The following is a 23,705-nucleotide window of genomic DNA, read 5'->3' as shown; positions in this document are numbered from 1 at the left end:
ATGCTGCTGCTGCTGCCGCCACCTCTGTGGCCTCCTCCTGATGTTGCTGCTGCTGCCACCTCCGGACTCTGTCATTGAGCCACTCTGTAGCCTCCTGATGCTGCTGCCACCTCCAGACTCTCTCATTGTGCCACTCTGTGGCCAGTTATCCTTGTGGTAAATTTTGACACCTCCTGCTACAAACCCAAAAGTTGCAAGGATCAAGAGGCCCCACTTTCACGGTCTGTATTCATAGTGAGCCTCCTGATGCTGCAGCCACCTCCAGACTCTGTCATCGTGCCACTCTGTGGTCTCCTCCTGATGCTGCTGCTGCCGCCACCTCTGTGGCCTCCTCCTGATGTTGCTGCTGCTGCCACCTCCAGACTCTGTCTTTGTGCCACTCTGTAGCCTCCTGATGCTGCCGCCACCTCCAGGCTCTGTCATTGTGCCACTCTGTGGCCAGTTATCCCTGTGGCAAATTTTATGACACCTCCTGCTCTGAACTCAAAAGTTGCAAGGATCAAGAGGCCCCGCTTTCACGGTCTGTATTCATAGTGAGCCTCCTGATGCTGCCGCCACCTCCAGACTGTCATTGTGCCACTCTGTGGCCAGTTATCCCTGTGGCAAATTTTATGACACCTCCTGCTCCGAACCCAGAAGTTGCCAGGATCAAGAGGCCCCACTTTCTGGTCTGTATTCATAGTGAGCCTCCTGATGCTGCCGCCACCTCCAATCTCTGTCATTGTGTCCTCTGTGGCCTTCTCCTGATGTTGCTGCTTCTGCCACCTCCAGACTCTGTCATTGTGCCACTCTATGGCCTCCGCCTGATGCTGTTGCTGCCGCCACCTCAGTCACCGTCTCTGTTCAGTCGGGGGGGGGGGGCTCTACGTGTATAAGCGGTTAATAGAACAGGTTTTGTAGACATCTATGTGGAATCAGCTGACGAGAGTGCGCTGCTTCTTGACGCTAACATGGACCTGTAAGGCTGAGTTCATACTTGAGTTATTTGGTCAGTTTTGGCCCCGTAACTACCCAAATAAGTGAAGTGTGCAGTGATTCTAATAGCGACGCCTGTCATCTGCATGTCATACTGACTCACAGTATTATTTCACTACCACAGCAGGCTCCCTATGCGTGTTACTGCACAGCACAGTGTTCTACATCACTATCAGGGCTCTCTGCAGCCCGGAAATAGCCAATTTTTAACGCGATTCCGCAAATAAATTTGGATCGAAGCGAATCTTTTTAGAAAATTCGGCGAACCGGCCGAATTGAATTTTCTAGAAATCCGCTGATCTCTAGCCAAAACCAACCACATCAATTGCACAATGCATTTTTTACGGGCTTCAATTTAAAGTATATAAAATCTACAATTTTTATACCAGCAAACAATAATTTTACCACCTTTTTTTCTTCTTTCTGCAGTTCTAGCTTAAATGCCTAGGGTACATCGGATTTACTTTTCTTTTTTCTAAATATTTCACAACACAGTACAATAATGCAATATGTATTAATGTTATTTCTGATGCCTTGCATTTTGTTTATTTGATAAAATATATGTAGTCAATCAACTATATTCAGGTGGTAAAGTAGATAGGACATTGTTATCATAAATTTTATAATTGTTCAAGGTACTAGGTATAAAACCATATTGAAATGAGTATACTAGAACCGTATACCTATTGCTGAAGATGGTAATATAGCAGATGTGGAAGGTGTTAATAAAGTAGAAAACATTTGCAATTGCTTACCTTTATGTATAAAAATCATCTGACTCCATTCACCCCAGTACTTGCTGTCAGCACAGTAAATTTTCTTTGCCCTTATCTGCATGCTGAAATTTTTGTCTTTATCCAAATCAGAAAATATATATTCTTGTGTTGTAATGCCAATAATATTCTGAAATATACAAATTAAATTTGATATAATTAACATAAAAACTAGTATTGTATTAGGATCAATAGGGTGCTTCTGCTCTTTGTTTATTGCTATAGATATAGTAAGGTAAATGTAAATATCCATTATACATGCACAAATATGTATACCACAACATGTGCTTTCTTCTACAGCTCGGGCTGTGAATAATTGGTTAAAGAGGAGGTCACATTTCTTTGAAACTAAACAACTTCCCCAGCCTGGTGATCTATGTGTTGATTTTCATTATGGAGAAAGAATGTTGTCTTTTATTATAGAAATAGTGAAGTTAAAATGGTAAGATGAAGAAATTAAAAGGGAAATAAGAAACGGTTTTGCATAGGGGGTTAAGGGGGTATAGCCAGATTTGTTGATTCATTCAGCTTCACTGATGAAAGTGTATCCTCTCCAGTCTTGGAGAGCTTTCATTAATCAGGCACTTTGTCTTGAATAGTCCGGCTAATTTCCAATTGGATGGCTATTCAGGACAAAAAAGTTGGACTTTCAGAGTATTGTTTAGGCATGATAAAGGCAATGCTGAAGCTGAAATTCAGGCACAGCAACACTTACCTTATTTGTAGTTACATCTACCTATTGCTTACAAGGAAGGTTAATTAATGCATCCTTTCTTCTCAATGCTTGCCAGATATAGTACAGCAGGAGCTGTACTTCCAGATCATTAGTAATTTATGTAATATAGGTCTTGTTCTCTTTGTCTTCAATGTCCTTCTCCCAGGCATACAGAAAACACAGCAACAGGCTTCATTTTAAATGGCAAAGAGAGGGAGGATGGGAGGCAACAGCAGAATGAGCGAGTAGGGGAGCATAGGGGAGGTGAAGTAAGTTTGAGTTTGAGACAGGCTGCGACTGCTGAGTAACAGCAAATCTCCAATTTTAATTTCACTTTCAGGAACCAAATCAGGAATCAACAAAATATTGCTGTTTGGTATCTTTAAGGCACATCTATAGCCAAAATGTTTTTTATGTTACATTTGGATGGAGCTCAATGATTTTGGTAAATATTTTAATAATGTATTGTGCAAATCTAGTTTCTTACTAAATGTATTTGTAAGTGTTTATTAGGAGTATACAGCAACAATCTACAGGTATTGTTAATATCAACTTACAATAATATACTTATTGAATGAAGAACTGTAACAAAGTTCGTAAGCTAAAACCATTGTATTTATAATACTTACTTTGAATAGTTGCTTTGTCTGAGTTTCTAAAACTCTAATATGGTATTGGAAACAGTTTGGAGATAATGGGTTCACACTTGGAGGGGAAAGCCATTCAAGTTTGGTGCTCCCATTAACTGAGGTTACAGATATATTGACTGGAGCATTTAACAATTCTGCAATTAAAATAGTTAAATCTAAATGAATGCAAATACTTAAATCATGCTCATAATTTACATTTCAAACTTTGTAAACAATTTTGTGCACTTATTGGCCTTTGTAACTGCAATTTTTGTGGGGAAAAGTACATTTATTTTACATGTCATTATTCTCAGTGATGTACATTGAAATGCATTATTTATTTATATTGCTACAAATACATTAATAAAATCCATTATCTTTGTAAGCTGTACATTACATAACCTTCAGATTTGTTTGTATGAGACTGTATCTCTCCTCTGTACAGCCATCTGCACTGACATTTTTTAAGGTTTCAGGTAAATAAATAAATAGAAATATAGGATATATAGATAAAACATGAACTAATGATATGATTGGCAAAGGGGAATAATGAATATTGGTGTATGAACCTTAACAATATTAAAGCCAGACTTTTCATTTGCCTTGGGACATTGCTGGCTAAGAAATTGAGTGTGTGACCCCCCCCCCACTTCTATCCATAAAGTGGCCTGCAATCTAGTTTTCCCGAAGAGGGTAAAAAGAAAAAGCAGGTAGAACTGACGGAACTGTTCTCTGTGTGTTAGCCAAATTTGTTGCTGTCATTGACTTCAATGAGATTCTAGTTTGGTTCTAAATCAACCTGAACACTGGATTCTATTCAGTGAACCATCAATAAACAGAACAAAGGCAAATGGGACTCTTAATGATTATATTTTGGTTTAAAGGAGACCTAAACTCAAATTTTTTACCTTACATAAAAGAGTAGAAAACCTTTTTATGTAAGGTAAAAATTACCTTTTTTTATTGGGGGGAGGGGGGTTTAAAACGCTTTAAAAAAAAAAAAAAGAAAAGTGTAAAGTTCCTTCTCTTCTGTCTTTATCACTGTGAGAGTGCAGAGCTTCCTTGGATACATAGGTTATGCATGCTTCGGGGTGCTCTGATATCGTGCATGTGCAGAAGGAACTTTTTTCTTCAATAAGGAAAAAAAAATCAGAACTCACACATGCGCACTCTTTTTTTTCCCATTTACCGCACTCTACGGCACGCGATCTCGTGCCTGTGCAGTGCGAGATCGGGTGACATAGGCAAAAGGCGGAAGGAAAGGAAGAAGATGGCGTGACCAAGAAGGATTTCAGGATGATGCAGGACCTGATCCAGGAAACCTCTAAAGGGATGGAAAGACCTGTGAAAGTAAAGGTGAGTGCATTTTTTTAAGTTTATTTCCGCTTTAAATGGCTTTAAAAGCAGACAACCCCAATGATGCAAGTTTATAGCATATGTAGGAACAGTCGTTTGCACCATCACAAATAGTTGTAAAAGAGATATGTCAAATGCTTACCTATCTTATGCGCTCGAAATGTTTTATAGAAACTTGTTGAATTATTAGAGAACCAAATCATAATTTTCGAGATTTCATATTTATTTTCTTTGGGTAACACGTTTTTCATGTGGCATCCAGTATTCTTCCCATGCCATTTTAAATATTGTTTGCAAGTCACTGTTTTATCATATAGACTGAACAAAGAAAATTTAAAATTTGGATTTATTTACCAATAAATATATATACAAAACAATAGATCCTAATGTGTAACTTACCTTAATGCAAAGGAATAGTTGGCATCAGGTGGAGTATCTTCTATCCATTCCCATGTACAGTTTAGGTTGGTTACATTATAGATTGTACACGATACATTGGTGAGGTACACTGAAAAATAAATGTAACCTGAAAATGTAAAGTACTGTAAGGAAATTACTTGTTTATGCACACAGTATATTTATATACTTATGCTCATCCAGCAAGCTATGGTTAGAAAACATAAATGATGATTACTCATCACCCCTCGCATTAAATTTTTTTAGCTAGGTTATTGGAAGAATGTGCAGATGAAGATATCATGTTGTCTGTTCTACATTCACTGCATTTCTATTAACTGTACAGATATGGAAAATGTTTTTTGAGCTACAGTGAAACATTTCCCTCCTTTCCTCTAATTTAATCTTTGATTGAGGATTGATGGGATTACTCATCACAGATACTTGTAATGCTATTGATACTGATCTTCAGTAAATTTTGATCTTAAGAACAAAGATGCAATGCAATTTTCAAACATAGCAATAGTACCTCATCAATAGTACCTCATCAGTACCAATCATGTTTATTCCCAGGTAAAAAAAAAAAGGACGGGTGCATCCTTGCCAGTAACTATATAGTCAGAACAAAAAATGTGTGGTTTATTGCAGATTGCAATATGGGAAAAAAGATTAGGTAGAGATCAGGATATCCCTAAAATATAGATGGTCCCAAAAACCAGATTAGACTCATATCTATTCTGAATATCTCATATCTAATATAATATTGCTTTATACCCTTTGCAGACAGGCTATGTTGACTGCACACTTAAGTATTGTATAGACATCAAATAGACATGCAATACTTTGCTGAAAACATTCTTCAGGTTTACTTACTGATTATTTTATTGGATAAAAATTGTATCAGGGGTAAAAATGTATCTGTGTGTATTAGCCCTTAAAGAGCTTTTAATTGAGGTTCAGTTGGTCTTTATGGAGATGTTCACATCTATACTTCTCCTTTAACCAACCACTCGCCACTTCTAATTTGTGAAGGATAGTTGCAGTTTAGTTCCTCTAAGCCAGGTAATCCCTACACTCCAGCAACCAACATTCTTCAGGAATACCTCGTAGGAGGAGAGATAACTGCTTCTTTTCAAACCCTAAGGGCTGGGGAAAGAGACAGATCTTTCATGGTGACATTCTCACGTACACTAGTTCTGCCATGAGGAACAAGGCAGAACAAGGTTTCTACATATTTACCAGTTCTATCAGCATGCATCATCAGGCCACCCAAACTTGCTGATTGGATGAACCATTAAACATGTTTGTTGCACCCTGCTATAGTAAACTCAAACAGCAAGTGGCAAGGAAATATGTCTCAATGTTTAGTTAATATCTCGCTGACATTTAGATAGACTGACTAAAACCCAATTATCTTACAGATACACAAAAATTAAATGAATTTGGCAAAAAAAGTCCCTTAATACTAAGGGGACTGAAAGATTATTGTTTTGAATGTCTAGAAAGCTTATGTTCTGCTCTCAGGTTAGTTATTGATATGTATGTCCCAGTTTACCTACCGTATATAAAGTGACATCCTTAAAAGAAAACTAAAAATGATATACTGTATATTGCAATTAACCATTCCTTAGATGTGATGGCTGCAATTGTGTTCATTTTTTTTAGTCTAGGAACACTTTCAACAGCAATGTAGTATCCTTTTTTCCTTTCCAACAAACTAAAATGAAAGTTTATCTAATCCCATCAATCCACCATATAATAGAGATTACCAAACATTTAAAGATGTTTGAATTTCAGCCCCTGTGGCTACCATTGCCCCCCCCCCCCCCCCCCCGGTAAATACAAAGGGGCAATAAGGGAAAAAATGTGTTCATTATAATATTACCAGAGGAAAATAAAACAACAAAAAAAAGTAAGCTGCATGTGTTAAATTTTGTGCATAAGATTGCATTTATCATTTTGTTCATAACATTTCCAAGCAGGTAACTAATATTCATTCCATCTGTAAATACTTTTCATACATTGTAGTTAGTTATTGGAATTGTGAGTGTACAGTGTACATTGTCAGTGTGTCTACAAATTGCAACATTTTTGCTGGGGAATGATAACCGTTCTTGTCTATTTTTCTAAATACTACCTGAATTCCAATGCAAGTAGTTTTGATAACTTCCAATACATTAAACATGACCATTGATCTTAAGATTTGCTGACTGCAGAAAATGCAGGTAGTAATATTGTGTTATCACAATGCAATAAAATTGACCTAAAAGTGTATGTAAATATGGTAATTATCAATTAATTTGTGTCTTTGTTACTGAATTAAATAATACATTTAGTATTTAAAGTAAGATTTTTACTTTATGTTTAGTTTCTGTTTAATAAGTTTAATTCTTTTAATTATATATGGCTATAAAATTCAAGATAAGTTGCTCTCAAGATAAACTAACTGGATTGTTAGTAAATATTTTAGATGGTTTTACAAATTGGATAGGATTTGCCCATAATCAGGAATTGGTAATGATAGTTTTCTAGCATAGGTGAAAGCGTAAACAGTCTATCATATCCTTCCTTGCCAGCTCACTCCTCCAGGTTATTGTATTGAGAATATCCCTAGGTCAGAAAGACTGATAACAGGTTCCTAGACAAAAAGAAGGCCGCAACAGGTCAGCAGTCAAAAAACAATAGCTGAGACCCAAAGCTGGCTTTTTGACATGATAACAAATGCACGTGATACAAAAAGAAGTTTAACATTGCTACCAGACAGATATCCACATTTCTTTATGAAGCACTGTTTTTCAAATACAGCAGGATATTCTGCACAAATGTTAGATTCTACATTCTAATCACAAATGGTTCTGTAAATAAAATGTTCCATTTTCTAATTTCATTTGATGGTATTTAGTTTGTACTGACCTGGTGGGAAATGATACAGATATTCAGTCTTATTGCCTTCAAAAACAATTAAAGATTTCTTACAAAGTGCATATGATACTGATGCTATGAACCCAGGATGTAGCCGATGATGAACGATTCTGAAATTGTCTGTCAATATTTCCTAAAAATAACACCACATATATAACACTTTATTACAAGATCTAAATCTTTTAGAAAAAGTCAAGAAATTACTTAAATGCACAAAGCTAAAATCATTCAACCTACTAATGGCTATACAGGCCAAACATCTGCAGGAAAGGATAGACTATCACCCAATCTTGTCACTCTACCTTTAATATGCAAAGCTTTATTTTAAGAGTGAAAAAGGTGGAGTAATTGCACCGCCTCAAAGTTTGTAGTTGCTAACTCTATATACTGTAGAGTTGCTAAAATCTATATACTGTATTTATTACGATAAGAAAACAAGTGAACAAGGACAGTAAGTCTTAAATGAGAAAGCCATAATACATACCAGGGAATCTGACATTTCCTCAAACCTTCCCTGGTGAAAATCAATTACTGCCATTGAAACATATGGACTTCCAAATGAGGGACTCTTTGAAGGAATGTCTGATTCCATGTTTTATAAATAGACCCATATATCTCCTTTTAAACCAAAAACTATGTATTCAAAATGATGATCACCTTCCACATTATGTCACATTTTCTTGGCAGTAACCTTTGGCTTGTTGAAATTTTCCTTTCCCTATCTCATTTTTACTAATCTACAGTTTCACAAGTCTAGCAGCATCCATTCAAGGTTACAATAACAAAATCTCCAGCTGATGGGTGGTTGTACATCCTATTAGTAATTCCCTAATTATCATGTAACCCCCAGTGTGCTTCCCTTTGTACAGGCTGATACCCCTTTTATGTTTAGTGGATTTATTTTTCATTGTAGGTAGAGTAGAGGAGGTTTAAAACTACTGTCTGCATATTTTTCTCCTTGCCTTAGCGTGAAAGGAAAAGGATATTTTTCTAATGTGAGGGAAATCACCTCTAGGAGAGCTGTCATAGGAACAAGTGCTCTCTATGAAAGATTTGCCCTTGCTTGCTTTTTTAATGTCAACTTAAAACTTTGGATATACCCTCACTTTCATTCCTGGTGACATTGTTGCTTAGGATAGAAGGCGCTCTGACTGTAGATAGAGATTCCCACAGAGGAACGGGATGTTTGGATATGACAGTGGGTAGTCTGCTAGTTAAAGTATTGAATAAAAGTGGTGAAAGGTGTAACACAGGAGACAGGGAGGTTTACTGTAGAAGTGATGACTGTGTCTGGACTTCCCTTCTGCCTTAAATGTCACCCAGAAGGAGCACTGTCAGAAAGGCAGAGAAAAAAACTGAAATCTTTGTGCTGTAGGTTGACTGATTACTGGGATTTACACATTTAACAAACAGCCGATGACCTAAGAGCTAGCAAAATTAAATGTGTTGTTGAAAAAGACGGTAGCCCAAATAGGGACTTTTGAGTTATCTGACTACAATCTCTTCCTACACAGTTTTTCAATACTTAACATTTCTCAAAGCAGTTTTTTTTACAATGACACTATGGCTGCTCTAATTCCCCTACTAATATTGGGTGGCTTGGTTACCCCTCCCATCCCTTTAATACTGGCTTCTGAGAGTCTGCTGGTCATAGATAAATGTCTGTGACACATGACACACAGACAATGGCACAGACTATGTCTGGCAATTCCAAGCTGTCAAACTAGCTTAACTTCACTACTACATTTCAAGTATTATACAAGTGATTAAAATATGACTAAGCATAATTAATAATATTTGGATGTTTGAATCTTTGAACATAATATTAGTTTGTTGAGGTGTCTCCTAGTTTTGTCAGATGTAATGTAAGATTTTGGTTTATAACACAAACTCTTTAGTTAGCATACTGTGGTTAGCAGAGTATTACTTTAAACTTGAGGAAACTATACGTGCATTAAAATAGGAAAAGGTTACAACCTCCATTGGGAGTCCCTGTTAAAGATAACTCTCTTCATTCTAAATCCCAGTAGTTGTGGTCATAAAACAGAAAAGTGAGGGGAATTCCAAAATTAGATCACCAGAAAGAACAGTTGGAGGAACTTTCCCCAAGTGGACACCTATGTTAGTGACAGCTGTTATTTTGATATATCTTCTTACATCGAGCCTTAGTTTCCTGTTGTAGACAACACACAACATAATGTGAAGTGAAACTGCAAATAATCAAGGCTGCTTTACTAAAGGAGCTAAGAAACTACATTCAAAAATGTGTAGTTACTACAAAGTAGACAACTGAGCAAGTCATACTCTTAGGTCAACAATTGTCAGTTTAACTGAGTTTGGGCTGATTTACTAGCGTTTTCACAATTAAAAACTATGTTAATTCTTTTCACTATTCAATCATATACAAAGTATACAAAAGTATTTTCACATTTTGAAGAAAAATTTCCCACAATTGTTTTCCTGAAATCCTTTGGTAAATCAGCCTCATAAAGTCAGCCCTACTTAGTTGCTTACCTACTAAATCCTTCCTTCTTATCTCCACAACACAGATAGTATTTGCTCTGTAGTCTAAGAAAAGAACTGGGAAGTCTAAATATTTTTAATTTCTGGGCCAAATTTTTTATGCACTTATGGATAAACAAGACACTGGTAAAAAATATTTTTAACTTTAAATTATGAAAATAATGCCTGATAAACTAAATAGCTCTTGAAATTAAGTAAAATAACACTGAACAATTATTTAAAAAGGATAATATTCTAATGCAATCAATCCCAAAATGTATAGAAAAAATAAAATATAGTAACAATAAAAGCACTGATTACCGTTTTAGAAGTTTTTTTATCCAGATATTGAAGAGAGAAAATATAGCATAGAGAAAAATCGTCTATCTGAGTTGTTACCTTGTGATCCCAGGTAACATTAACAGCATTGGAGTGCTTATTTAATATTCTAATATTAGGTGGATTAAGAAGATCTGAAAAGAGATTACCACGTTTAGAAAATGTATGACAAAGATAACAAATGCTTTGGTGCTTATATTGTTTTTAACTTAAATACTTACAGTTTAAGGTGTCATTAGGTACATGTATCTGGTAACAAACCTTGAATAATGCCAGTAGCAGGGTCCATAAGGGTACATGATCTTTATGAGCCATTATTCACACTGGCCCCTTAAAAAAATAAATAAAATATTGAATGTGAATTGCTATTCTATACAATTACTCCCAATACATATTCAGTACAGTCTACTACATGCTTACCCCCCTGTCCTCTCCCCATCTAGTCAATACATTATCTTCCTAAAAATGTAATGCCACCAAAAGAATCAAAAGCAAATTCTTCTAGAGGAAGTATATTTTGTTGCACAATTTTTCTACAAAAAAAATCCTAAACTTCCCTAAATAGCATAAATAGAATACATAAACAGCATAGGAAGCCTAATAAAGTATTATATATAGAGACTGCTAACACTTTTTATTAAATAAGTAAGTAGGTAAAAGATTTCCTTATGTGTTTGCTGCAGCCCAGCTTTAGTCTCACAATGGTATGGCAGGATTGTATTTTGTTTGTGTTTTTCTAAAGTTTTTTTTTTTTGCTGTCTGCTTGTCCAAGAAATTGAACATTCAGTTACAAAAAATCTCCCAAAGTTAGAGGAATTCCCCTCTTAGTCATCCCAGAAAAAGTCTTTTAACTTGAAGATTTTCCCTTACCTGTTTTCGTAGTCCCTAACTGTCCCTGTTTTGGAACCAAATCTCTCTGCCTCTCTCTATCTCATTTGTCCTTTTATTATTATTGATGTATAGACATCTAAACCAAAATGCACTATTTCACTAACAGGACTGTTTTTTATCATTTTAATACATTTTTAAGCAGATATGTCAGCTTCTTTTCATCTGGAGGCCTCATATTTCACCCAATCACATAATAGTATTATATTATAATGTCAGGGTCCCTGCTATCACCCAGCCCTGTCACCAGACCCCAATTATTAAGTCTACCCTACATCTGCATAACACTAGACTGCTTCTGGGTGTGACAAACACTGATGGGGAGGTATTTATTATCAAGAAACTAGTTCAGTCTGTGTGGATTGGGGGAGATAACCCAGGAACTAGCCATGGACCAATTCTGCTGTTGGTCATATTTACAGGTGCAAATGAGTTGCTAGCAAAACACTGAAGAATTCACTAGAGGGGTCTTGCATGCTAAGTTATGTCATCGGGGCTGATTTATTAAAGCTCTCCGAGGCTGGAGAGGATACGCTTTCTTCAGTGAAGCTGGGTGATCCAGCAAGCCTAGAATGGATCTGGGCCAATATTGAAAACATTTGCTAGCAAATATGAAATGACTTTAAAGAAATCCATTCCAGGTTTGCTGGATCACACAAGTTCACTGCTGGAAGTGTATATTCTTCAGCCTTGGAGAGCTTTAATTAATCAGACCCATTGTCTATTCCTTAAGAAGGAAGGCTCCTATAGACCCCTAGTATTGAGGTAAATCACACAAGCCAAGTAAAATGGTTTGCTGACCTGGATTCTGGCCCATAGGGCATATGCTGGACAAACCTATTTTAAAGTATTAAATTTGGCAGTATAAAAATAGTGGTGAAGATAAACACTAAGGGCTCCATTAAAAAAAAAAAAAAAAAGAGAATAAGACTTTCCCTCAAAGATCTTCTAAGTCCATGTTTTCAGTGACAGTATTGATTCCCACCAGGGAATGCCTGAGGGACTGTCAGATTCCCTGTTTTATAAATGAAGCATTTTGTATAAAATGTTCATGGTACCACATATCTGGGGATATGGACAAGTTAAAACTTTTGCCTACATACTTTGCACTACAAAATGTCCCTCTTGCTCCAACTCTGTTACTCTGGAAAATCCATACTATGTTCACTTCCTAGTCTATGTCATGTGATTCTTTGTCAGCTGCTCCCTTACCTCAAAATCTCCTGTAGAAGCACTCTATCTGCTGGTGGAGATATAAACACCCCCTGAACTGCCTCATCTCCAACACTCCCTCTGGTGGTAGAATAGGATGCCTGCATGTCACAAGACTCCAATGTGTAGCATGACCTTCCCTATATAAAGCATGGCAACAGGAAGTTGCATTAACAAGGAGTTTTCCTTGGCTCTGTTCCCAGGTTCCTGTCTGTGTCTCATGTTGCTGATTCTCCTGTGTACCGACCCCGGCTTTGACCCTTGACTACTCCTGTTTGCTGCCCGCCCTGACCTCTGGCTTGTCTGACCATGCTCCTGTCTCTCTTTCCTGCATCACACTTTATTTCTATCAGTCAGCAGTCACCTTTCTCTGCATGCATGGGGGCCACAACTTGGCATCAGCCTGCAGACTAACGTCCTCACCTGTAGAGGCTCTGGAGAAGACTGGAAGGCTGCTTAGACTCTGTGCCCTGTGGACGTCTCTGCCAACTGGGCTGGTGACATGGATCCACCATCCCACCCTGTGGCACTGTGACAATATGAAAATATATGCTGCTTTCAAGAGATAACTTTGGCTAAAGAATCTTCAGCATCTAACGCAATTCTTGGTTTTTCAAATTCCTGGTTCTCTGCAGAGCCCCTTGGTTTCTTTCTCCAGCCTTTGCATCACTTCAGAACACAGTACAGTTGTATTGGCTGGCAGATGGAACTATGGTTTGCAGCAAGGAACTAGGCACACATATGTACCCTTAGATTATGACTATTGCTGTTGCTATTTAAGGTATTCATAAATGTATTTAATGATATGTAATATTTGCTATGTGTACTTAAAAATGGTATTTTGTCATTTGATGAAACTATCTTTATTTATATTCTCATAAAATTTTAAATGTCCCTGTCCTCTGTGATTTTTCCAGGGTACCTAGGATACAGGATGAAAAAAAATGAGTTGCCAGGTAACAAGAAGCTTTCATTGATATACATGTAAGGTCTTTGCTGATCTTTGCTAAATATTGTTTAAACTACAATACCCTTACATACTGGCATCAACTTTTCTGCAATAGATAAAAAAAGTAAAAGGTAAAGTAAAAATCCTGTATTGTAAACAGAAAACAGTTTCATAGCAAAATATACTTTCTACCTTTCACATGTGGAGATTTTAAAAAAGGCATGGCAGAGAGGTGAAGTGGACTTTGATGGAGCTACTATTCAGATATTCCCTGATGTTTCGAGCCAAACCTTGCTTATGAGAAGGTCCCTGCGCTCCCTGCTGGACCCGTTGCGTTCACTTAATGTCTTGCATGAAGATGGGGCCATCCTTTTCACCTATTGATTTCTAAAGCTGGAAGCACATTTTTCCTTGGTGCGCCCAGCAGCTGCCAGAATTATTTACTTTCCTTGGTGCGGATCCTATCCCTATACCAAATTGGCTGGAGTTTCGGACGGAAATGAGACCACTGCAAAGTAGCTCTATTCGCCGCAGCTTTCCCAGACCTCCGCAACTACCTAGGAGCCCTCACAGGCCACCCAGGAATTCCATTGCATTATCAGAAAGCTGAAGTGTTCCTATGCCAGTTCTGGGGTTTACTACGCTGGTTCCTCCTGACCACAACTGGCCTCTACCACGTTTACCTTTTTTTCAAGTGGACCTGTAGATCTGTGACTGTGCACATGCCTTTGTTTTCTCGGCTAGACAGTCATGCCATGTTTTTTCCAGGTTTTCTCAAAGGGACCCTGACCTTCTTTGAACTATATTTTATATATGGAAGAGACGGGAGGTCCTCGTTGTGCCTCCGTTCTACCTCACTACCAGGGGCTGGTAACTAGTCTCCTCAAGCTCAATCCGGACACGGAAGATGTTGGTGGTCGTGAGTTTACGTTCCATGTTGGGACAACCATTTGTTCATCGTTATTATATACCCTGCCAGAAGCAGGGAGAACCTTGCTCTCTTCCTGTCGCACACTAATTTCCCCCAATTGGGAGCTTCGCTTCGCTACCCAACTACCCATACTATCCACATTTTGATCATGACAGTCGCCTTTTTATGGTGAAGGGCACGATTGGTACACGGTTATATAGTTTTGTTAACATTTATGCACCCAATGTTGATCAAGTATGTTTTTTGGAAGGTGTTCTGGACATGATGGAGGATTTTTGTGAAGGGGTGACCATTTTTGGTGGAGACTTTAACCTGGCTCTTGACCCTAGTAGGGATGTTTTTAAGGGCACAGCTCATGAATGTACATTCCTCATCCATAGGTACTGCCACATTTTCTGATCATGCCCCGGTTAGCATAACTTTTGTATCAGACATCCCGACACCTAGACCCTGGAGATTAAATAAGGAACTCCTGCAGTCTGCAGATAATGGTCTGCTAATAGAAAAAGAACTGCAGGAATATTTTCTTTGTAGCTCCTCATCGGTTCCAAACCCATTGGTTGTATGGGAGGAGCACAAGTGTGTTATTAGGGGCCTCCTCATGCAATTGGGACATAGAGCTAAGATAGAACAACAGGCGAAATATAATGATCTGCTGCAAGAATTATATAAACTATAAATTACTCATAAACTTAACCACACAACAGATCTGGAAGCATGTCTATCCCGACTTCGGGGACGCATAGCTTCTTTGAATTTGGAAAGGGCTAGAGCACAGTTCGCCAAATGTAGAGGCTTCTTTTATGAGTATGCGAATAAGTGTGGGGCAGCCTAAGCCTGAGCTATCAGAGCAAAGAGGTCAAAGTCCTATATATCTAGTAAATCATCACCTACAGGTTCCATACACCACTCCTTCAAAGAAATAGCGGCCTCCTTCTGCCATTTTTACTTAAACCTTTATAATTTGAGAACCCAGAAGGACTCTACTATGCAGCAACTGCCACCAGCCAGTGTGATTAAGGATTATTTAGAATCCTCTGGGATTCCAGCAGTTCCAAAGAAAGTGTTGGAAGCACTGGATGCTCCGATTACCCTATCTGAGTTATAGTCTACAATTTCTAAAGCTGCGACGGGTAAAGCCCCAGGCCCGAATGGCTTCACTCTTGCATATTACAAACAGTTCCAAACTCAATTGGCCCAGCCTTTTTTGGCTGCTTTTAACACTATTTCTGATGTGAACCCCCTGCCGCTTGACACACTCACAGCCCATATTACAGTAATTCCCAAGCCTGAAAAGGACCCTTTGCTTTGTTCGAGTTACGGGCAAATCTCGTTGTTAAATGCTGATTTAAAACTGTTCTCTAGTGTTATAGCTCATAGATTGACCCCTGTTCTGCAATCTCTGATACACAATGACAAAAGTGGCTTTTTGCCCTATCGAGAAGATAGGGATAATACAGTCCACACTCTCAATATAATCCATTATGTACGATTCAATAACATACCTTTGATGCTCCTCTCTACTGATGCCGAGAAGGCATTTGATAGAATAGATTGGAATTACCTTAAATTACTGTTGTCACATATTGGTATCCCCCAGAGGTTGCTCCAGTGGGTAGCAGCTCTTTACTCTAATCCCACAGCAGGAGAGAGAGCAAATGGGTTTTTTTCTGATTCATTTTCTATTACAAATGGGACGAGGCAGGGTTGCCCCCTTTCGCCGCTACTATTTATATTGATGCTTGAGCCTTTTTTAAGCCTTTATTAGGTCCAATCCGAATATTCCAGGTGTCTCCATAGGTGACTCTTCCCATAAATTAGCGGCGTATGCAAACGATTTGTTATTTTATATGACATCGCCAACAATTTCCATCCCTAATCTACTGAAAGAAATAAAGGACTACGCACACATCTCCAATTTTAAAATCAATTTACAAAAATCAGAAGCCCCAAACATCACGCCATCCCGGCGGACTTCTCCTGTGCACCTACGCTGAACTTTCTACCACTGTTTAATGTGATAAGACATGACCTACAGAGATGGAGACAGAATACGTTCTCCTGGTTTGGGCGCTGTAACATTTTTAAAATGAATGTTATGCCCCAGTTATTGTACTTACTGCAAACGCTACCCATCCACTTTCCCGCCCCGCTATTGCTAAAGTTCTGTTCCAAATTTATACGTTTTATATGGGGTAATGATTCACCTAGGATCAGTTTCAGGGTGCTTCAGATGTCTAAATTGCTTGGAGGTATGGCTTTTCCAGACCCAGTACTCTACCAAGCGTCAGTCCATCTGACCTGCCTGATTGATTGGTGTCGGCATAAGGATATGAAGTGGTGGGTTAAATTGGAAGAGGCTGTTTCTCCGGTGCCTATACATCTGGTGGTATGGTCTCCTCCTGGCGCTTTTGCTCCAGTTAAGAGACACCCACTTCTAGGGGAAACTGTGCGTATGGTTACAAAGTTTTTTAGTGACTTAAAGACTGAACTATATCCTTCCCCGATGTCTCCTGTTTTAGGCCATCCAGCATTCACACCTAGTTTTACAGACCCTGTTTTCCACAGCTGGAGACTTTCGGGAATGGAAAGAATGAGGCAGTTTCTTTCTTCTAGTGGCTGGGCACCGGAGAGACATTTGCAGAAAGATTACTCGCTACCTGATCTCGTCCCTTGGAGATCACTTCAACTCCGACATTTTTTGGGCTCTTTACCGGCCCCACACTGGATTAATAGATCTCTTACAATGCTAGAACAATTGTGTGTAGCAGAAGGACCAGTAAGGGGAACTCTGTCGTATTCCTACCAGATATTACTTTCTCAATATTCTGGGGGTACAGCCAGATATGTTGAGAGTTGGGAAAGAGAGTTACAGTTATCTTTTTCAGACCAACAAAGAGAGCAATTACTTTACATTGGCCATAAGGCGTCTATTAGCAGCCACTACCAAGAAACTAATTTTGAAATACTTAGGAGATGGTACAGAACGCCAGTGGTCCTGGCTAAAATGTACCCTGCTGTTAGCCCTCTTTGCTGGTGCTGTCAAAATGCCCAAGGAACACTATTGCATATATTTTGGAATTGCTTGCTACTGCAATCATTTTGGGGAAAGGTAACAGATATCGTTAAAACACTGACAGATGTGTCTATTCAGGATAAGCCAGAGCTGGATTTGCTCCATGTCTCCACCATGTCCAGAAAGAAATACAATGCATCTCTTCTACGTCACCTTCTGAAAGCTGCAAAAAGCTGCATTCCTATTGTATGGAAACAAACAGGGTCCCCAACTATTAAACAATGGATAAATAAATGTATTGATATTAAAGCTATGGAAGATTTATTGGCAACTGACGAGCAGCCTAAAACTAAACACACACGTATATAGTTTTATTGGGAACAATTTATTTGGTCAGCAGAATATCTTACATGTCAGCGATATTTATGCAGACTCTTTGGTAAAGACTTTCTATAATGTAATATGGATCTTTGTGTCCAATGGCTCCCCTAATACAACTGCAGATGAAAATGCATACCAAATACATTTTGATGGTATATGACACCAGATTTCCTTGCTAATTTTACACCCACCAACTTATCTCATTGCTATCATGAGTTCAGATAACACAACATGCTCCTATTTATTTGATGGGACTGTCTGGTAGGTAAAAGCTTTTGTTTTAATTCACATGGGTACTATAGTTTTTGAGTGGATGCCAGCAGTTTCAACCTATTTCAAAGTCTGGTCGACTTGGTTGCAACATCATAGTCCTCTAGGTTGCAAAATCACATAGATCTAGATTTCCTTAAATATTTTGTTATAAGGTTCCTTCTGGTCTAAAGGCCTATCCTTTTTCCTTACTTCTCCCTACTCTCCTTTGTTTTCTTGCCTTTCTCTTTTTCCTTTTCCTAATCTATTTTCTTCTTTTTTCTTCTCTTTCTTGTTCTTTTTTATGTATGCTAATTTGAGGATGTTTCTTTCTTTTCATTAGACCCCTTAGATGTGTTCTGTCTTGAGTAAGTTCCCTCTCACTACGTTTATATTCGGCCTGACCTCTTACTCCAGTAGTTCTGTTCTTTTATTGTTTAAAATATTGTGATATTCAGTATTATTTAAATATTGCACCCCCTTGTTTATCTGCATGATTCTGACATTTGGTTGTTTTGTCTGTTATTGGCCATTTACACCCTTTTATGTACCCTTTTTTTTCTGGTTAGTGATCTTTGTAGTACCTCTTGGTTTCTTTTTACTCTACTTGTTTTTTGTTGTTTATAAATACTGTTATTTTTACTGCAAATTCTTAAAACCCAAAAATGTATTGCAGAGGAATTACAACCGTATAGCTTTCAAACCTTTTCCTTGCAATTGTACATTCAGTAAAGAATTTGTTTTAAAATAAAGTGAAATACATAGCTATATAAAATTACAGATTTAAAAACTACAAATGTAAAACTACAAATACTAGTACACAAAAACCCATTAACAGGAAAGTGAGTAAATGTAATGAGTTACTTTCCACCACTTACCAGTTATTTCTTCACTCACATTCCCTCATAACCATCAAAAAAAAAAAATCTGTCACACGCATACAAATTCTGCCCAGTTTCACCAAATCCTGACTTCTCTTCTAGTATTTATTCTCCTATTTGTAAATTCCTAAATGCACCACAAAGTCATAGCACAACTAATAAAACACCTTCTCTGAACTACTCAACCATCTTTAACTGCTGTCCTGTCTTTCTTCTCTTCCCTTGGTTTCTAAACTTCTAGAAGAGCACAGTCAGTCAGAAATATTTAACTATCTCTTCACTGATTCCTCGTTTGAACCTCCTTAACCCCTACTATTCCACTGAAGTAGCCCTCATCAAAGTCACTAATGACCTCCTGAAAGCAGAATCCAAAAGTAGACTTCTATATACTCATTCTGCTTGACCATTCCTCTTCTTCCTCTTCTCTGTGTTCAACACTATCTTTAATGTCTCCATATTTTTTCATCACTGGTTATCATAGACCAAGAATATACTTAAATTTACTTTTACCTGTCAGGGAACTCTTTGACTGTCTCCTACTCCCACACTAACTCCACTCTTTTTCCACTTTTTACTTGGGGTACGTTAAGGCTCAGTCCTTGGAACCTTTCTCCCCCTCATCCACACTCATGGTCTAGGACAGTGGTCCCTAATCTTTTGGAACTCAAGGACCACTGATTTCATAAACTCTGGACCGAGCATGCACGGGGTGTAGAAATTCTGAGGGGGGGGAAGAAATTCTGAGCCTGTGATGGGAGAGTGGGCAGGTTGTGTCCCGAGACACAACAACCTACCCACTGCCCTGAGCCTGCGGTCTGTACGGGGGAAATGGTCCATGGCTCTGGCCAGTGTGCCCCCCCAAGCGGGTCCTTCTCCTGCCCCACTGGGGGGTGCACCGGCAAGAGACGCAGACCGGGTGCTGGAGACCCCTGGTCTAGGACAATTAGTACATAAATTTGGCTTTCAGAATCACTTCTGTGTTATTGGCACCTACATCTATTTCCTCCTGACTTCTCCTTTCTACCAGACTTCTGTTCTTAACTGTCTGCTATTTCTTTATTTATCTAATTACCATTCCTCAAACTAAAAATGTGCAAAACATCTTCTTATTTTTCATATTCTCCCTCCACTTTCTAGCACTTACATTTAGATTACACCTCATTAACTCCATCTCATAAAGCTCTCTGCCTAGGGGTAATATTTGAATATGAGCTTTAATGCATGCTTTACAATTACTCACTAATGATCTCCTGCTTCTTCCATCTTAAAAATCTAATCTCCAGTTAACAGCTTCCTCACACATGAAGCTGCTAAAATGCTTGGGGTTACCCTCATTATATCCCATCCTAACCAGTGCAACATCCTTCCCTGTGGTCTACCAAATAGCAGACTGGCACCTCTCCAATCCTGAGTAACCCTGCAGCCAGCCTAACCCACCTCCCCATGTGCTGCTTAGAAGCTACTAATCTTTGCCTTCATTGGCTTTTAAGTACCCTATTTTGCACCATACTTCCCTCTAGATTGCAAGGGTAAGATCTTCCTCCTAGTGTGTCATCTGTACTGCACTCATTGGTTCTGATTTATTAAAGCTCTCCAAGACTGCAGAAGATAGACTCAATCATAGGTGATTCTGAATATTCCAGCAAACCTGGAACAGATTTCGTAAAATCATTTGCTCTTATTTGGCAAATGTGTTTAATTCTAGACTAGAACCACTCCAGTTTTTTTGGACAAAATTCACCCATTATATACTATCTTTTCCAGTCTTGGAGAACTTTGTTAAATCAAGCCCATCGCATAAAAAAAAAAAAAAAAAAAAAAACAGGAAAAAAACTTAACTGAAAGTGGACCTATCACTATGTTTAGTTTACATAAAAGAGTAGACAACCCTTTTATATAAGGTAAAAATTATCTTTTTTTGGCATAAAACCCTATTTTGTGAAGCCCTACCCCTCTGAAGGGTGAAGCCAATACGCTGCAGCAGTAAAGACAGAACGGGAGCAAAGAGCCTCCTGGGATACCAATGTCATGCATCCCTGGAAGAGAAGCTTCTGGCTGCTCATTCTGCACATGCCCGAAATTGGAAGGGGGATAAAAAAAATACCAAACTCATGCATGTGCGGTGAGGTTGTCAGTCTTTTTTTCCAAACTATATCAGGAATGCCTGGAGTAATTATAATACCTGTGTTTTTCAATGGTGGCAGTTGTCCAGTAATTCCTAAGCCTCTTAGGATACCTAATTCAAATATCCCGGGAGGCTGTGGTCACCTGGTCTTACTGGGGACCATTCTGCAAATATTCTTGCACATGGAAATTTTAGTTGGACAGTTTGGTATTAAATAAATATGGAGTACAATATATAAAGTACACATGACATGAATTCATGAAAAAAATGCAATCATTATCTATGTTAACCCCTTAGATTTTTTCAAATACAATAGATTTCACAATAGTGGTCCTTTAAAAGAAACCTGTACTGGGTCTGTATGGAGGCTTCAATTATTAACTATTCATCTGAAAATGTTAATTGCACTGCTGTTATAACTATCCAGTGGCTTTATTACTTAATAAAGCAATGACCTGGAACAAATATGCAGATAAAGGGTTCTGGTTTTATTCTTACCTTATTCATTCTAGTGTTAGGTAAGTAAGTCAAAAAAGCCATAGGCAGCTGATCAAGTCATACTTCTAAACCGAGGGAATGTCAGTCTACTGGACTGATTTACAGGAGTTGAGAATTTTTATTTAAAACTGTGTGAATGGGTACTCAAAGTAAGAAAGAATTAGCCGTTTTACATGATTGGATAGTTAAAATAAGTATTTACACATTTTTAAAATGATGCTTCCAAACTCATTTGGTAAACTCATGTTGCTATAGCATAGAAATACATTACAATACATTAAAAATATCACTAACCTACCTTTCCTCCGCTGCTGTCCAATACATCACCAAAGCCACAGGCTGATATGTATCAAGATGTAAAATTTCCATTCAGACCTTGTTTTTTCAAAATTTTTGAATGAAAAGCTTTTAAATATGTATATTTTTTTAACAAAGCCCTTTGTGGTTCTTCAGTCCAGAAGGATGTGTAAATCTTTCTAGTTCCTTAGTGTTGGCTTGTGCAATTCAAACTGAAATCTCACCACCAAAAAAACAAGGAAGTAAGCAAAACGGAAGTGTGTCAGACAGAAAAATACTGGGATGAAATACGTACAGTTATTTTTCTCTTACAATTGTAAAACTGAAAAAAAAATAATATAACTGTTACATGTTTACTAATGTAAAGCTGCTAAAAGTTATAGAAAGTTAGCTTACTTAAAATGATAAATGTTAATAATATCCATAAAATATGAGAAGAGTATTCAAAGTTATAAAAAGATTTTGGATATGTAGATTTTTAAGTTGTAATATGTACAGTATATTTGTAAAACATATAAATTACAATTTCTTGTAGTTGCATTTGTTGTTATCTTTTAAAATCTGGGGATTCTGCCATGATTCCTAAGCCTGGGTAACAATTCTTACCCACAGTGTATTAGGATTAAAAAAAAAATACTTCCCCTATCTCCATAAAGTATAGGGGGTTGTTTTGTAGTCAACAAAAGCAATGTTTGAGATAATAAACTGGATTTTTATTTTCTGGCATGACCAACAGGTATTTTTGCACACATCAAAAGCACCAAATAAAAAATAATATATTTTATATTATTATATTGGGTTTTAAATACACTTTTAGGTCTAGGGTGAATGACTAGGATGGGTTGGAAAAGGTGCAGATTTTTATAATGTGGAGATAGGAAGAGGAAGAAGGATGTCAAAAAAGAGGCAGGGCTTAGAGGCAAAGGAGCTTGTGGCAGAAAGTGCCAAAATCCTCCATTTATTATGTTTTGCTTGGTGCATACTTTTAGGGTATTTTGCTATTGGAATAGAGTTGGCATGTCTTTTGGTTCCACCTCAGATTTTCATAGGTGCACCATCTGGGTATTGGTTCACAACTTGTGACTGTTAAACAAGTGAAATCACAGTCATAGTTCCAGAGATACACAAGCTATTTTATTCCATTGTTGTGTAAATATGCATATTGCATGAATTATATTTATATTTTGGTAAGAAATTACTTTTCTAGGATTACCAATTCATTTTGCGGAACCTTTCATGTAGAATAATGTTCATGGGTCACATAGTGTAAAGGTACCTGGCTTGGTGAGCTTTTGGGAGGATTATAAATATAAGGTATACGTTGATAGAGGAAGACAAAATGAAAGTATGAAATCTTACGTGGATCATTTGATATAGGGAATGTCTCCTGATTCCAGTAGTTGAATTCAGCTTCAGTTGGGAGGACATGTACTCCAAATAGAGAGATTTTTTATATGTCCAAGGAGTAAAGGAGTAGTGAGCCTGCTGTGGTCGTCCAGGATACAGTGTATTTACCTCTGTTACGCCCATTTTTTATGGTTTTTATAATTCTTGTATATTTAATGAAAGTGATATTTTAATTTCATACAATACCTAAAAGTTTTTCTGTGCCGCAAGTAGCCTACTGTTCTGTCCTTACATTTTCTCCTAAGGTTTGGGGCATAATTTTAA

General features: G+C 37.8%; 1 protein-coding gene across 2 annotated transcripts in view; it reads right to left on the bottom strand.

Moving 5' to 3' along the window:
- The window catches only part of LOC140341882 (interleukin-5 receptor subunit alpha-like), a 30,212-nt gene extending 7,960 nt beyond the window's left edge, over nt 1-22,252 (bottom strand). Inside the window, exons 1-8 of one of the 2 annotated variants that reach the window (XM_072427815.1) lie at nt 22,032-22,252; nt 10,829-10,937; nt 10,590-10,741; nt 7,758-7,899; nt 4,848-4,956; nt 4,591-4,766; nt 3,093-3,247; nt 1,731-1,878 (exon numbers count right to left, since the gene is read on the bottom strand). In XM_072427815.1, the coding sequence (XP_072283916.1) occupies nt 1,731-1,878; nt 3,093-3,247; nt 4,591-4,766; nt 4,848-4,956; nt 7,758-7,899; nt 10,590-10,741; nt 10,829-10,922 (976 nt within the window). In that variant the 5' untranslated portion in view covers nt 10,923-10,937; nt 22,032-22,252. Of the gene's footprint in view, nt 1-1,730; nt 1,879-3,092; nt 3,248-4,590; nt 4,767-4,847; nt 4,957-7,757; nt 7,900-9,743; nt 9,940-10,589; nt 10,742-10,828; nt 10,938-22,031 lie in introns of those variants that run through there. The other variant, XM_072427823.1, reaches the window with a different exon arrangement.
- Between the last annotated feature and the right edge of the window lie 1,453 nt (nt 22,253-23,705).

The sequence above is a fragment of the Pyxicephalus adspersus genome, chromosome 1, assembly GCF_032062135.1.
Source record: "Pyxicephalus adspersus chromosome 1, UCB_Pads_2.0, whole genome shotgun sequence".
In the NCBI taxonomy this organism is placed as follows: domain Eukaryota; kingdom Metazoa; phylum Chordata; class Amphibia; order Anura; family Pyxicephalidae; genus Pyxicephalus; species Pyxicephalus adspersus.
Note: the sequence above shows the minus strand (reverse complement) of the source record. Positions and strands in the feature narration are given on the sequence as shown.